Source organism: Bos taurus, chromosome 29 (assembly GCF_002263795.3).
Source record: "Bos taurus isolate L1 Dominette 01449 registration number 42190680 breed Hereford chromosome 29, ARS-UCD2.0, whole genome shotgun sequence".
Taxonomy (NCBI): domain Eukaryota; kingdom Metazoa; phylum Chordata; class Mammalia; order Artiodactyla; family Bovidae; genus Bos; species Bos taurus.
The window spans coordinates 9,685,715-9,700,440 of record NC_037356.1 but is presented as its reverse complement, the minus strand read 5'-3'; the positions used below and the strand labels follow the sequence as shown (position 1 = coordinate 9,700,440).

General features: G+C 42.8%; 1 protein-coding gene across 5 annotated transcripts in view; it reads left to right on the top strand.

Moving 5' to 3' along the window:
- The first annotated feature begins 2,714 nt into the window (after positions 1–2,714).
- Positions 2,715–14,726, top strand: part of CCDC83 (coiled-coil domain containing 83) — a 52,194-nt gene continuing 40,182 nt past the window's right edge. Inside the window, 5 exon segments of one of the 5 annotated variants that reach the window (NM_001038218.2) lie at positions 2,753–2,837; positions 3,117–3,192; positions 5,830–5,893; positions 8,747–8,823; positions 9,239–9,361. In NM_001038218.2, coding sequence (NP_001033307.1) covers positions 9,267–9,361 — 95 coding nt within the window. In that variant the 5' untranslated portion in view covers positions 2,753–2,837; positions 3,117–3,192; positions 5,830–5,893; positions 8,747–8,823; positions 9,239–9,266. 5 annotated transcript variants of the gene reach the window in all.

Sequence of the window (14,726 nt, the reverse complement as noted above, 5' to 3'; positions counted from 1 at the left end):
TTTGCAAAACACCAATTTGACTGCTTCCAATTTTTCGGGAACCAAGTTTTTGGATAAGAAGTTACAGCAGGGCTTTTCCAGTGCTTAAAAGTAATTTTGTTGTCAGTTAAAGCTCTGATTTACCAGAAGTCTGAACTGTTTTACAAAATCAGTGGGTTAATCACTAGCTCATATTTCTAAAAATTATTGTGAGACTTAATACATTTGGTTGACTGCCTTATGGTTTATTTGCAGAGGTAATGAAAATAAGTTTAAAAGTATAAAAATGTTTAGCCACAGAAATACCAAACAAATTTTTTGTGTTTCTGCCAAAATCAGACAACATTTGGCTTTTTCTACCACAGACACTCTCCTACCTCTATTTCTGCATCATTCAACATGGCAAGGCTCACAGAAAACCAATGCCAAATGAAGAAACTCAGCAAATGGTTTTTATCCGGCTTCACTGTTTGACCACCAACTGGCAAACACCGTAAGAAAAACTGTACAGGAGATAAACAATAGGGTAAAAGTACATTTTGACCATGGGCCCAGCCTCTAGCAAAAGAAGCTGGCCTGGGATTTATAGAACGTGATTTGGGAAGGAATTCAAAGTCCTGAAGAATCACAAAATTGTTTTTCTGTTTACCAACAACAAAAAATCCCCATGCTTTAAAAATTGGGATGGTGGTAACTTTTTTCCTCTTATACCTGTACTCTATTCAATTATTTTACTCCCCAACCTCTTGCTGCTGTTCTAGAGAAGACCAAGGAACTAAAAACACTTTATCAGATGTGTAGAACACAGCAAATTAACACTGAACAAATATAAAACCCTAGTAGAATAAAGGGCAGTTTGAACAAGGTAGAAGACATAAATGACCTCAAACTAGCTAGGTCTCAGGTGACTTTTTACTTAGAAAAATTACCTTAACCAAAGGTAATTAATATTTTTATTCGCTGCTTCAGTTCTCCTCCATAAGCTCTTAATATGTATTCACGTAACAGCATTAATCACGAAATACATGAAAATGTATTTTTAAAAAATCAAATTCAAGGATGCCAAATGTTAGACTTCCAAGACAAAAAGGATGCCTACTTGACTCAAATGTAACTAAGTGCTCTCAGTATATAAGAAATTGTCTTGAGGCAGGAAATGAGAATGAATCCAGGTGAGGAAAAGGGGAAATTCACAGGTTGTAGGTGTATATTTTTCCCCCTTGAAATTAGGAGTTCAGTTCAGTCGCTCAGTTGTCAGAATCAGGTTCTTTTCCAGTGAGTCAGTTCTTCACATCAAGTGGCCAAAGTATTGGAGTTTCAGCTTCAGTATTAGTCCTTCCAATGAATATTCAGGACTGATCTCCTTTAGGATGGACTGGTTGGATCTCCTTGCAGTCCAAGGGACTCTCAAGAGTCTTCTCCAAAACCAGAGCTGCCAAAAGTGGAAAGAGAGGGAAAGACGAAATCTATACTGGTTTTCTTGAGGTTTTGGAGCCAAAAAAAGATAAAACGAGAAGGAACATAAGCAGTATCAGGGGCTTTTAGAGCTGTGCTGCTGCTAAGTCGCTTCAGTCGTGTCCGACTCTGTGCGACCCCATAGACGGAAGCCCACCAGGCCCCTCCGTCCCTGGGATTCTCCAGGCAAGAATACTGGAGTGGGTTGCCATTTCCAGTTACCTTAAAAGCATTTAGTCCAGGGGTCTGCAGTTCTCCTTGGAGTTAAACCCGAGAAAATGCTTACACAAAATGAAAGCAGGCAGGAGAGAGGCCTCCGTGGTGGAAGGGGCGGGGTGCGGAGAGGCGAGCAGAACGCACATCCCTTTCCCATCCTACAAGCTGTCGGAAAACCACGGTCAAATCCTGATGTCTAACTTCACAACGGAAGAAACAGCGAGTAGCTTACAGTCACAACACAGAGCCTAGATCTCAAGCCTCTACACCACTCGCGGCCTCCCAGTTCGCCTCGCGAGGGAGTTAAAAGTGGGCGAGTGAGTCTTGGAAGATAAGTTATGACCAATCCAGACCTAGATCAACCTAGGTTAGTTATGACCAACCTAATATGCTAGACAGCATATTAAAAAGCAGAGACATTACTTTGCCAACAAAGGTCCGTCTAGTCAAGGCTATGGTTTTTCCAGTGGTCATGTATGGATGTGAGAGTTGGACTGTGAAGAAAGATGAGCGCCAAAGAACTGATGCTTTTAAACTGTGGTGTTGGGAGAAGACTGTGGAGAGTCCCCTGAACTGCAAGGAGATCCAACCAGTCCATCCTAAAGGAGAGATCAGTTCTGGGTGTTCATTGGAAGGACTGATGTTGAAGCTGAAACTCCAGTACTTTGGCCACCTGATGCGAAGAGCTGACTCATTGGAAAATACCCTGATGCTGGGAAAGATTGAAGGCGGAAGAAGGGGACGACAGAGGATGCGACGGCTGGATGGCATCACCGACTCAATGGACATGAGCTTGAGTAAACTCCAGGAGTTGGTGATGGACAGGGAAGCCTGGCGTGCTGCATCCCATGGGGTTGCAAAGAGTTGGACACGATTGAGCGACTGAACTGAACTGAGGGAGTCTGGGTGCAGCTGCGCGAGTTGAGACGGTGAGAACCGGGTAGGGAGGCAACGGGAGCGCGGACCCGCGACCTGACTGTTCCCCGCTGCGGCCACCAGGGGGCGGGCCCGGCCCGCCGCTCGCGGCTTGCGGTGGTGGACTGGGGAGGCCCGCGCGCGCCGGTCGCCTTGGAAACGGGGGGCGCTGCGGCTGCACTGGAGTGAACTGGCCTGGTCCGCCCGCCGGCCGTGCGCGCTGCCTTCGGGTCCACTGCTGTGTATCCGCACCCGGAAACCGTCCAGGGGAGGTCAGGACACCGCCTAGCCTCCTTGCTCGGCCCCGGCTCCTTCCAGTCTGACTCTTAAGACTTTTTATGAGCATCTCCGCCCGGTACCCACTGGCCCTGCAGCTGGCTCCGCCACAAAACGGGCCTGGGGTTCCGACTTTCTGGGGGTCCAACATCGAGTGAAGTGCTGGGCGGTTAGGAGCCGCTAACCTTCTAACCTTTCACTCAGGAGACACAAAGGGAGGAAGAACTTTTTGGATCCGATCAGAATACTAACGCATCTCTCTTTCCGCCTCACAGTAGAACCCCTGGATACGTTGCTCATTTGCCTTTCTGAGATCTCAGTTCCGGAGAGCAGGATCTGACTTTATCTCAGGTTTGTAACCTTCGTGATGCCCTCAGCCTCTGGCACACAACGGATGCTCAGTAGACTAATCATGCCTTCTGTTCGTATGGGGCTTTATCGCTTGGCAGTTTTCCCAAAGCATTTGAGCCTCATTAATAATCCTGACAGGTAGGAAAGATGGAAGAGAAAGCGAGGGTCAGAGAGGTCTAGAGACCTGTCCGAGTTTATAAAACTCCTTCATGGAGGAGCTAGGTCTAGACTCCAATCTCCTTAATGCTCTTCTCGCTGAATCCGCAGTCTGGTGAAAGGCTTTAGATAACAGACCCCGCAAATCTTTGCGTCCTTAGTACCAGCATGGAGCCCTCCCGCTGCAGGAGCTTTATAAGCTCTGGGTGTGGCATTGATGGCTCTTCACCCTCAGCTTCTTGCCCTGGCTGCTGGCAGCATCCTTAGTTCTAAATAGGACGCTTGGCTTCTTTCTTTTATTAATCTATTAGATTTGTATCGCAGCTTGTTTGTCTCCTCATTCCCCTTCTTACCCCATAATTCTCTGCTGGGTGGAGAGAGTTGAGAAAGCAGTTGGGAGGTGAGAGAACATGTCACATCTGATGACAAAAAAAGAGAGAAAGCTTCCTGTGAAGGCAGAGAAGGAAAAGAATAAGATTAGGTATTTATCAACATGTATAATAATTGCTCATTGTTTTCTTTCCACCACCCCCAAGACCGAGCCCCAGTTGGCACGCTTTATTCACTGTTAAAGGAGAGAGGTCTTTTCATTCTCCTTCGCCATCAGAGTGTGGAAAGTCCTGCATGTATATATGTCCATTATTCTCACCATATTCTCTTCATGGTTATGTTTCTTTTCCAAATTGGCTGTATCTTACATTTTAAAGTTGTTTGAGGCTATATGTACATGATCTGTACAAATGAGGTGGGTCTGAAATTTTGTGAGACTAAATTTAGGTGATATCATCACTACTAAGAGCCTTTAAATGCATTCAGGTTTTTTTTTTTTTTTAATATATGCTGGAGAACATTTCCACAACATTTTAGATTGTATTAAAAATAGTATCCTAGCCTAACTGAGAATTTGAATTTAAAAGTCATTTTACTTTCCAATCAGGGTATATACAATATTATGAGCAAATAAATAGGACCATCAGGAAAGAAAGTGTGCATATTATTTGCCAGTCGGGCATTTGAATCAGGTCTGAACACCCAGTTTGTGCCTAATGGGAGATGGTGACCTATATGGTAATATCTGTTTTTGAATTCCCAAAATGAGTTGCTGAAGTAGTTACCTTTCAGTATTTGAGGAGTTATGCCTTGTTGAAGATGAGTGCCTTAATGGTTAGATGTCAGATTGTTCGTTAACAAAGGCTTTTGGAAGTACTGCATTATTACAGCTGTTGTTAGACTGACATAATTTTATAGCTTGTTAATGGCAAAGCCATGTCTAGACTTCAAGACTTCCAATACTCATAGAGAGATCTTTTTTTAAATAAATCATGGTCTCAACCCCTGATGGAATCTTATTCAGAACTTTTATCATTACTGATGCTATTAAGTAAATATCCACCATTTCAATCTATATATGAAACATTAGCTAGCAAACATCAGGATCTACTTCAAACATCTAGAAAGGCATGAGGGCAGAACTGCCACTCCCAGCCTCCATAGAACTATGAAAGGAGTCATTAGGAAGCTTCTGGATATTCATGGCTCCACAAAGTCATGAGGAACTTTCTAGGTATTGAGCCAGGACCCTGAGACAGTGCAGGAAAGGACAGACTCCTTGTTTGGGGGATAATGCAGAACGTAAAGAATCCACCTGCAGTGCAGGAGACCTGAGTTTGGCCCCTGGGTCAGGAAGATTCCCTGGAGAAGAGAATGGCTGCCAACTCTAGTATTCCTGCCTGGGAAATCCCATGGACAGAGGAGCCTGGTGGGCTACAGTCCATGGGATCACAAAGAGTTGGACACAACTGAGTGACTAACACACTTTACAGAGTCAAAGCATTATGGGATGAGAGGATATTTGAAGAAGATGGCTTACTATATATTGCTTTTTACTAAATAGACTTCTTACTTTTCACTGAGAAGCATTTGGGGAATACTTTTTGAAACATTTCCTGATAGAAAATGAGTATGGAATAGTCTCTGAAAATGCTGGATACCCAAGGCCTTAAAACCCAGCCTCTTCTCCTGCCCTCACTGGGTGTGTGTATTTGTGTGTGGGTGTGCACATGCGTGCACTCAGTACTGTCCAACTCTTTGTGACCCCATAGACTGTAGCCCACAAGGCTCCTGTTTCCATGGAAATTTCCAGGCAAGAATACTGCAGTGGGTTCCCATTTCCTCCTCCTGATCCACTGATCGAACTGGTGTCTCTTACGTCTCCTGAACTGGCACGTGGGTTCTTTCCACTAGTGCCACCCGTAATGTATGTTATTGATGCCCCAACAGAGTTGGGAGAGGAAAAACAAGCACAAAAGATCATGCCCTGGGGAAGTAGCTCTCTAGCATTTATTACTTGTATGGTTTTCTAAAGCCTTTTAGAGTTGCTCTCTCTCTCTCTCTTCTTTTTTTAAGTTCCATTGGAGTATGCTTCTTTCTTCCTATCAGTCTAAGTAGAAGTCTCACCTCTTTTATATTTTATAACTACAGGCCAGAAAAATTGCCACAGACGAACAGGCCCTTAATAGATGTTTGAAGTTACTGACAAATCTGGGCAAGTATTCGTTTGTCAGGAATTATTTTAAGTGAAATCTTCTTGGAGGATAGTTATTTTGTAGCTGTTTTTTCTAGACTTCTCCCCTTTTCCCGAGGAATCCTCTAGGTGGTCAGGAACTGTAAATCCTTGTCAATGTTTATTAAAATCCCCATTGTTTGTAGGACATTATCTGATGCAAAAGTACATTCTGACGGAATGCAATTAGCTCACTGCAAAAAAGCAACTGTTAAGCAGGTGACCCAAATGGCTTTCTAATTTTCTGTAAAGTATGTGAAACAATGAATCTTAATATAGTTTATGCACAAACCACTTATGCTTAATGGATCCACATTTTCACTCATATTTTATTAAAATCTTTTGCCTTGAGCTGCAGTTAGGTAACTAACTGTAAATTGGTCAGAGAGTCAGAAACATAAGAGCCAGGTAACTGAAGTAATTGAGCAAAATGAGGTCATTTTTCCTCCAGCACCAGATGGGTACCACAGGTGGGAACTATAACACTTGATCTCTTCCATATGACTCAGAAAGAAAATTAGAGATTAATGTTATTTGCTTCAGCTTTTAAATAAAATATTTTATAGTAAAAGTTTTTGTTAAACACTACGTTCTTGTAAAAAGCAACCCTTGACAGCATGCTATGGTTTTGTGTAGCTGTTAAGTTAAAAATCCTAATTTTAAAATAGAAAGTAATATAAAAATTCAGTTTTCCTGAAACAAAAGATAGCAACTTTGTTTTCCTAGAGATGTTTCTGTGAACTGTGCCAGTATGCAGCCTATGGAATCATTCTCAATACTTCCACATCTGAGACGATAACACAATATATTAACCTGTCTTACTGAATTGAATCTTTCTGATATGTTACCTTTGTGGTTTTCAGTTAAAAAGTGTTGTAGTATATTTACATTCACAAATCCTAGAATCTATTAGGATACAGAGATGAACACACTTGGCTAGAAAAGTCTTAGGCACCAAGACTGAACCTCGCTAGAGGTCTGGTTATGCAAACAGCAAGTCTGTAGGGGAAAAGTGTGTTTTTATTTCAGAGAGTGTTTCCATTGTGGATCTGAATGATTTGTGTAGATTGCCTATTCGGTGATCCAAATCGGTGATGAAGGCTGATGGTCGAAAACCACATGGATTCGTCTTTACACCTCACCTCTTACTTGGTAGCAGGCAGACAGTCCTCTGCTTTAGTTACCCGAAATTTACCAGATTATGCTTCTGGAGCCATAACTAAAGGGGCAAAAATACTTACTCAGTTCTTTCTGTATGGCAGACACTATGCCAGGTGCTTTAAATACTAACCCGTTTCATCCTTACCAGTGTTTAAAATAAGAATTTTGTTCTCACTTTACAGATGATGGAACTGAAGCTCAAAAAGATTAAGTAGCCTACTCAAGGTCACCTAGATAGTAGGTGGTAGATCTAGGATTAAAATATGTCTACCTGATTCATCCATCTAATTGTTCATTTGACAAGGACCAGATCTACTGTGCTAGGAGGGGTAATATAGAAATGTACAAGAATTACATCACCCCCACTCTCATGGAGTTTCCAGCCATTTTAACAAATAACTACAAAGGTTGTTTTTCCTACCACACCCACCCACACCCACCTAGTAATACATTGAATGCAGGTTAGGTACTTACCTTCTTGAGATCTGTTGTTGTTGTTCAGCTGCCAAGTCATGTCCAACTCTCTGCAACCCCATGAATTGCAGCACGCCAGGCTTCCCTGTCCTTCATCATCTCCTTACGTTTGCTCAAATTCATGTCCATTGAGTCAGTGATGCCATCCAACCATCTAATCCTCTGTCATCCCCTTCTCCTCTTGCCCTCAATCTTGCCCAGCATCAGGGTCTTTTTCAATGAGTCAGAACTTCGCATCAGGTGGCCAAAGTATTGGAGCTTCAGCTTCAGCATCAGTCCTTCCAATGAACACCCAGGACTGATCTCCTTTATGATGGACTGGTTTGATCTCCTTGCAGTCCAAGAGACTCTCAAGAGTTCAGCACCACAGTTCAAAAGCATCAGTTCTTCACTCAGCCTTCTTTATAGTCCAACTCTCACATCCATACATGACTACTGGAAAAACCATAGCTTTGACTATATGGACCTTTGTTAGTAAAGTGATGTCTCTGCTTTTTAATACACTCCTAGGTCTTCCAAGGAGCAAGCATCTTTTAATTTCATGGCCGCAGTCACCATCCATAGTGATTTTGGAGCCCAAGAAAATAAAGTCTGTCACTGTTTCCATTGTTTCCCCATCTATTTGCCATGAAGTGCTGGGACTAGATGCCTTGATCTTAGTCTTTTCAATGTTGAGTTTTAAGCCAGCTTTTCCACTCTTCTCTTTCACCTTCATCAAGAGGCTCTTTAGTTCCTCTTCACTTTCTGCCATTAAAGGGGTATCATTTTCATATCTGAGGTTGCTATTATTTCTCCCAGAATTTTGATTCCAGTTTGTGAGTCATCCAGCCCAATATTTCACATGATATACTCTACATATAAGTTAATAAGCAGAGTGACAATATACATTAATAAAAATCCAAAGATAAAAATCTGTCAAGAAAAACTATGATCTTAAAAGATGTGCATTAGTACTTATACCAAATTCTCAAAGTGTTCCTCTTTACCATAAAAACTAAAAACAGTGAGTCTGATTTTCCCTTTTAAAAAATATTATTTTTGATGTTTCTTATTATAAGATACAAAAGCAATTAATAGCTGATAAACAGTCACTGGTAATGAGAATACATTATTTTTATCACTCTTGTTATTTTGCATTTATAAACCTCTTAACCATTTAAAAGACATTTTTATTAAAGTCCTTATATTTGCTCTTTATAGCAACCCTGGCCAAACCTAGTTTCTTTGGATCCCTGTTCTGACTCTTTTGGAGCCAAGTTTCCTGATCCTCATAAAAGGTTGTGCTTTTGTTTCATCTTAATTTTTAATAACTAAAAGACATTTATTGAGCTGCTGTTATAGGCAGGGCACTCTGCCAAACACTGTGGAGACATGAAATGATTGAAAAAGTTAAATTCTTGCTCTTAATGAAGCTCGATGGGGGCAACAGTTGTTGATGGATCGTTTAAGAGAGTGAGTCTCAGAAAGTTTGGGGTACTGGTCTGGACCTGCTCTAAGCATAGAACTCAGACTCAAGAATCCAGTTGATTCCTGATGACCCAGCATTATGGATGATGTCAGCTCTGGGGATACGGGAGCAATCTGGATGGAAGAGCCAGTTTAAAGTTAAGTCCCAGTAGTGCTTTATATGATAAACACAAGTAAAGGAACAAAGGATTTATTTATTTTTCCTGTGTCTCTTTTTTCAAGCAGGTATTCTTCTTACTAGCTAAGCAACACAATGGAAACCGCGGCGAAAACAAATAAAAGGGATATTCAAGATGGGCCGCCAAAAGAAGTCAAATTGCCTATCAGTGAAGCACTTCTAGACTATCAGTAAGTTTAGATTATGGAATCTTAAAGTTCTCATACATAAGTGGCAAGCACTGCTAACACTCGCATAACTCCAGCGGAACATGAAGCGCTCCAAAGCTGTCGAGGAAGCTGGATTAGAGGCATAATTTCACTCTCGTGCTATGTGCATTTTTTTTTTTAGGTTTTGGCACGTTGGCAGTAACACAAGCCAAGCTATGAAACAGCATTCGTGAATGGGTCTTGGCTCCCTCGCCCCCTCCATTGAATTATTGGTCACCCTCCCTCAAATGCACAGCAACTTGCTGGCTTACCTCTTCAAATAGAGCACACCTCAGTGTCCGTTTACAAAAGAGTAAATGTACACACACTTCTCTTCTTCATTTAACTTTTTATTTCTAGACATTCCAATTTGCATTGTCCTCAAATGCCTACAAATGAAAACCAAATGATTTATAATTATTTTTCATAAGAACGGGCTTCCCTGGTGACTCAGCTGGTAAAGAATCTGCCTGCAATGCAGGAGACCTGGATTCCATCCCTGGGTTGGGAAGATCCCCTGGAGGAGGGAAAGGCTACCCACTCCAGTATTCTAGCCTGGAGAATTCCACGGACTGGATAGTCCCTGAGGTCACAAAGAGTCGGACATGACTGAGCGACTTTCACTTTAATAAGAATATCTTAATATTTCTATCCCAGGAGCTAGAGACGAGACTAGAGGTGATACCTGTTGTTTGTTTGTGTTTTATCTAACTGATGGAGAGTAAGCCCTTCGATAGCTTTTGAACTTCAACTTTGGGTCCCGGGTAGGTGTTTTAATGTGTAACACTTAGGCAGTGAATGAATACATGTCAGTTTTTTTTTTCAAATAAGAAGGCACTTCATGCCTGTTGAGCAAGTATTTGAATGTTAACCAAATACAGGCAAATCCTGATCACTAGAGGACAACAGTTAACAGGCCCACACGGTCCCTTCCTAACGAAGCACGGGAGATGGACATTAAACACAGTCCGGTCTTTCCTGAAAAATTGCATACCTCTAAAGAAGATGCTACGGAAGAACAGTGTAGGGTGCTCCGCAACAGCATAACCGAAGGATGGGACAGACTCAGTGCGTACATTCTCGGTCATTTCAGTCGCAGGGAGCAGGAAGAGCTCGTCTGAGGGGGCGATGTGGGAGCTGATCTCAGAAAGAGGAGGAACAGATGTATGTTACAGAGCCAGAGCGTGAGGGCCGGAAAGGCTCATGGAAAAGAGGGCGGGTGAGGAAGGGCGTGTCGCAGTCCAGGAACAGAGAGAAGGCAGAGGGAGCAAGAGAGGGCAAGGGCAGGGTCAGATTAGCAGACCCCCGTGGACACGTGGGTCTTGGGAGTAGGAGGCCGTCTATTGGAGGGGGACAAGGTTGAAACTGGGGAGCAATGCTGGAGACCAGGTCTCAACGACATTCGGGGAAAATCCAATGTTCTTCTTGTGAGACTCCGAGTCTGTATGTTCTTTTTAGAAGATGGTGAGTGAGAGGGTCAGAACACTGACAGCACCCACGGGAACGGACTTTTCACCAAGTGCCCTTTTATTTAACACTGGAGGTAACATTCAGCGACAGCCAGATTCTCCCTGCGCTCGTTTCGCAGCGTAACTGAAGACTTGGCGCACCGTGGCTTCTGAGAGGTGGGCAGAAAGTCCAGCTCCGTGACTGCAGTCTGATTTCTCACCTTTTCCCCACGGCCCACAGGGATGGCATCCAGCTATGGCTCCTTCTCTCTCCTCTGGGTCAGCCAGAGGCCAGTCTTTCTCTTCTTCAACAGAGGTTTCCAAACAGGCGAACATTTAAAAATTCTCATGATCTAGTACAAGACGTAAGTTGAGCATTCGCATGCTTTCCGTTCTCTTCCTTTGTTGAAACTAAATAAACAGCCTCATGGAGTGGAACAGCCTGGGCCTTCCCGCGCCCTTCTGGCGACACTTCAGCTGTTCCCTGAGGTCCCAGGTGACGGGACTTTCGTCACACGATGAATAGTCAAGACGCCCCCCTCACCATCTGAGGAAGGATCATCCAAGGGTCCCCGGCACCATCTTACGTTTCTCTTATACAAATTCAGCCCCTAACAAAGAGCTCAGGGCCCAGAGTAGGTCGTCCATGACTTCTGAGCAACTGAACTTTTCTTAATCTCTCTCAAGAAAATAAGGCCATAGACCTCTGTGGTTGTTGGCGAAGAACTGAGACTGCCAATGTTGAATCTGCAGAGTGATCACATCTTAGTCAGCCTTTTTCCTCAGGGAATTTGTTCCAAGACTCCCAAGGGATGCCTGAAATCATGGATAGTACCGAACCCTTTATATACTATGTCTTTTCTTCACATACACACCTATGATAGAGTTTAATTTCTAAATTAGGCACAGTAAGAGGTTAACAATAAATAATAATAAAATAGAACAGTTCTAACAATATACTATATTAAAGTTATGTGAATGTGGTCTTCCTCTCTCTTTCCCTTTAGCAAAATATCTTATTGCATAATACTAAATCTCTAGGTGATGGTGGTTTTTATTTTCTCCTTTATATTTATTCCCCGCCCTCAACCCAGTTTTCGACAATGAGTATGGACATAGGCATAGCAATAGGTACAGATATAGTTACAGGTTTTAAAAGTATAATAAGTAAGAGTATAGATTCTTTTTTGAAACCCACATTTGTGTTCCTTCTCAGAATTTTTAACAAAATTGCATGGAGGAAGGAAGTTGACACATTACTATGTTAATACTCAATAAACAACCTATAATAAAAATAGGAAAGAGTTTTATTCAAGCCAAACTTAGGGCTGTAGCCCAGGAGACACAGATGCAAGAAGCAGCTGAACTGTGTTCCACTGACTGCAGAATGGGGAGGCTTATGTAGGCAAAAGGGCTTCCTTGGTGCCTCAGTGGTAAAGAATCCACCTGCCAATGCAGGAGATGCAGATTCAATTCCCTGGGTTGGGAAGATCCTCTGGAGAAGGAAATGGCAACCCAGTCCAGGATTCTTGCCTGGAAAATCCCAGGGACAGAGGAGTCTGGTGAGCTGCAGTCCGTGGGCCCAAGAGTCGGACACGAATTAGTGACTTAACAACGACAGCAACATACAGGCCCAAACCACAGTTACATGTTTGTCAAGAATTAGGGTTGGAATTGGTGAGAAGTAAGGGCTCAAAGTAAGGACTTTGGGGCCATAAAATTGCAGCTGGCAGCCCCTGGCAAAAATATTGTTTTGAAAATGGCCGGTGGCATCTTTGAGTTTGATACAGTTCAAAACAGAGTTCTCAGTGATACAGAAGTGTGCCTGAAACTGCATCCAGTGTGGCCGCCCAGCTCCTTTTTGAATGCCTGAACCACAGTTACTCCATTTTCATGTTTAAATGCATACTTTTCTGTCACGGTTAAAGCAGATGAACAATAGATGTTTGACAGGCCTCAGGTTGTTTTAGTCAGCATAAAGTTCAAGACAAATCAGGAATAAGCCAGGATGACTTCCTCATACCTCAATATGTGAAAATTCCTTCCATCAACTAACATTTTAATAAGGAGGGAAGGGACAAGGTGACAGACGACTGCATTAGTGTTAATTCCATATCACTGTGCTTCAAAACAGTGCAATGCCCTTTTCAAAGCACTTCAGTGTATATTAAGTGCTCAGTATAAATCTCATTGGTTTATTTTCCCACTTGCTTCAGCATTTAGTGTGACATGTGGGTTACTAGGGCACTGAGTAGATAAGGGAGATGGGAAAAGAAGAAGTGTTCAGAGAACAGGGAGGCTTGAGTTCCCACAGTGGCTAATGGTGGGGAGCCCTGAGGCTTAGCTCCCTCTGAAAGTGTTAGTCATTCACTCCTACTCTGTGACCCCATGGACGTAGCCCACACCAGGCTCCTCTGTCCATGGAATTCTCCAGGCCGGAATACTGGAGCGGGTAGCCTTTCCCTTTTGCAGGGAGTCTTCCCGACCCAGGGATCAAAGCCAGATCTCCTGCTTTACAGGTGGATTCTTTACCGTCTGAGCCACCAAGGAAGCCCTGCTTCCTGATAAATTCATCATCTCTGAGGCCTGCGGAGGCTGAAGTGAATTCCCAGGATAGGCTAGGTGAAGTTAAGCCCGCAACTACTGAACAGTCCACAAGGGGGCCGTTGAAGCAGCCAAACATTCAGGGCATCTTAGAATCCACCCCACCCCCAGGCTTGCTGATGCCACTCAGACCTCTCCGAACTGCCCCCTGCAGAAGCAACTCAAGGCAAAGCCTAAAGGATTTACTCACTTTAAAAATGCTTTTCGCCTTCATTTGGAAAGAAAGAGCTTTATTTTTCTCTCTACTAAATTTCAATTCAGTTCAGTTCAGTCGCTCAGTCGTATCCGACTCTTTGCAACCCCATGAATCGCAGCACGCCAGGCCTACCTGTCCATCACCAACTCCCGGAGTTCACTCAAACTCACGTCCATCGAGTCGGCGATGCCATCCAACCATCTCATCCTCTGTCCCCTTCTCCTCCTGCCCCCAATCCCTCCCAGCATCAGAGACTTTTCCAATGAGTCAACTCTTCGCATGAGGTGGCCAAAGTACTGGAGTTTCAGCTTTAACATCAGTCCTTCCAAAGAAATCCCAGGACTGATCTCCTTCAGAATGGACTGGTTGGATCTCCTTGCAGTCCAAGGGACTCTCAAGAGTCTTCTCCAATACCACAGTTCAAAAGCATCAATTCTTCAGCGCTCAGCTTTCTTCACAGTCCAACTCTTACACCCATACATGACCACTGGAAAAACTGTAGCCTTGACTAGACCGACCTTTGTTGGCAAAATCAACAAAGTTTACAATATAACAAATATAAATGATATTCCAGGGGAAGGACTGAGGACATAACATTAAAATTCACCTGAAATTTACTGAGCACTTACTTTATGCTAGAAACATGCACATATGATTTCTTATTTTCATCTTTATAAAATACATAGAGCTGGGTGGGTGTTGTTATCTCTCTCTTGACAGCTTGGAAACTGAAGTTCAGAGAATTGACTTGTTGAGGTCATGTAGGTAAGAAGTGGAAGAGACAAGATTGAAAAGCAGAGTTTTCTCATTTTGTAAATACTCCTCTGTTCACTACACCACAGAGGTGCTATATATATATATATATTTATATTTATATATATTTAATAGAGGCAAGGGATTTACATTGGGCTAGTTCTGTTCCTTTATTTTGGTCTCAGATTTAAAGTGGTAAGATTTATGAGGTAATAGAGATACCCTTAACTCTTCAAATACAAATCAAATTGCCTATACCAGAGTCTTCCCATGCTTTCTATACTTTATACCTAACAGACATTCAACAAATACTTGTTTGGTATTTTAAAAATGTACTTGTGTCAAG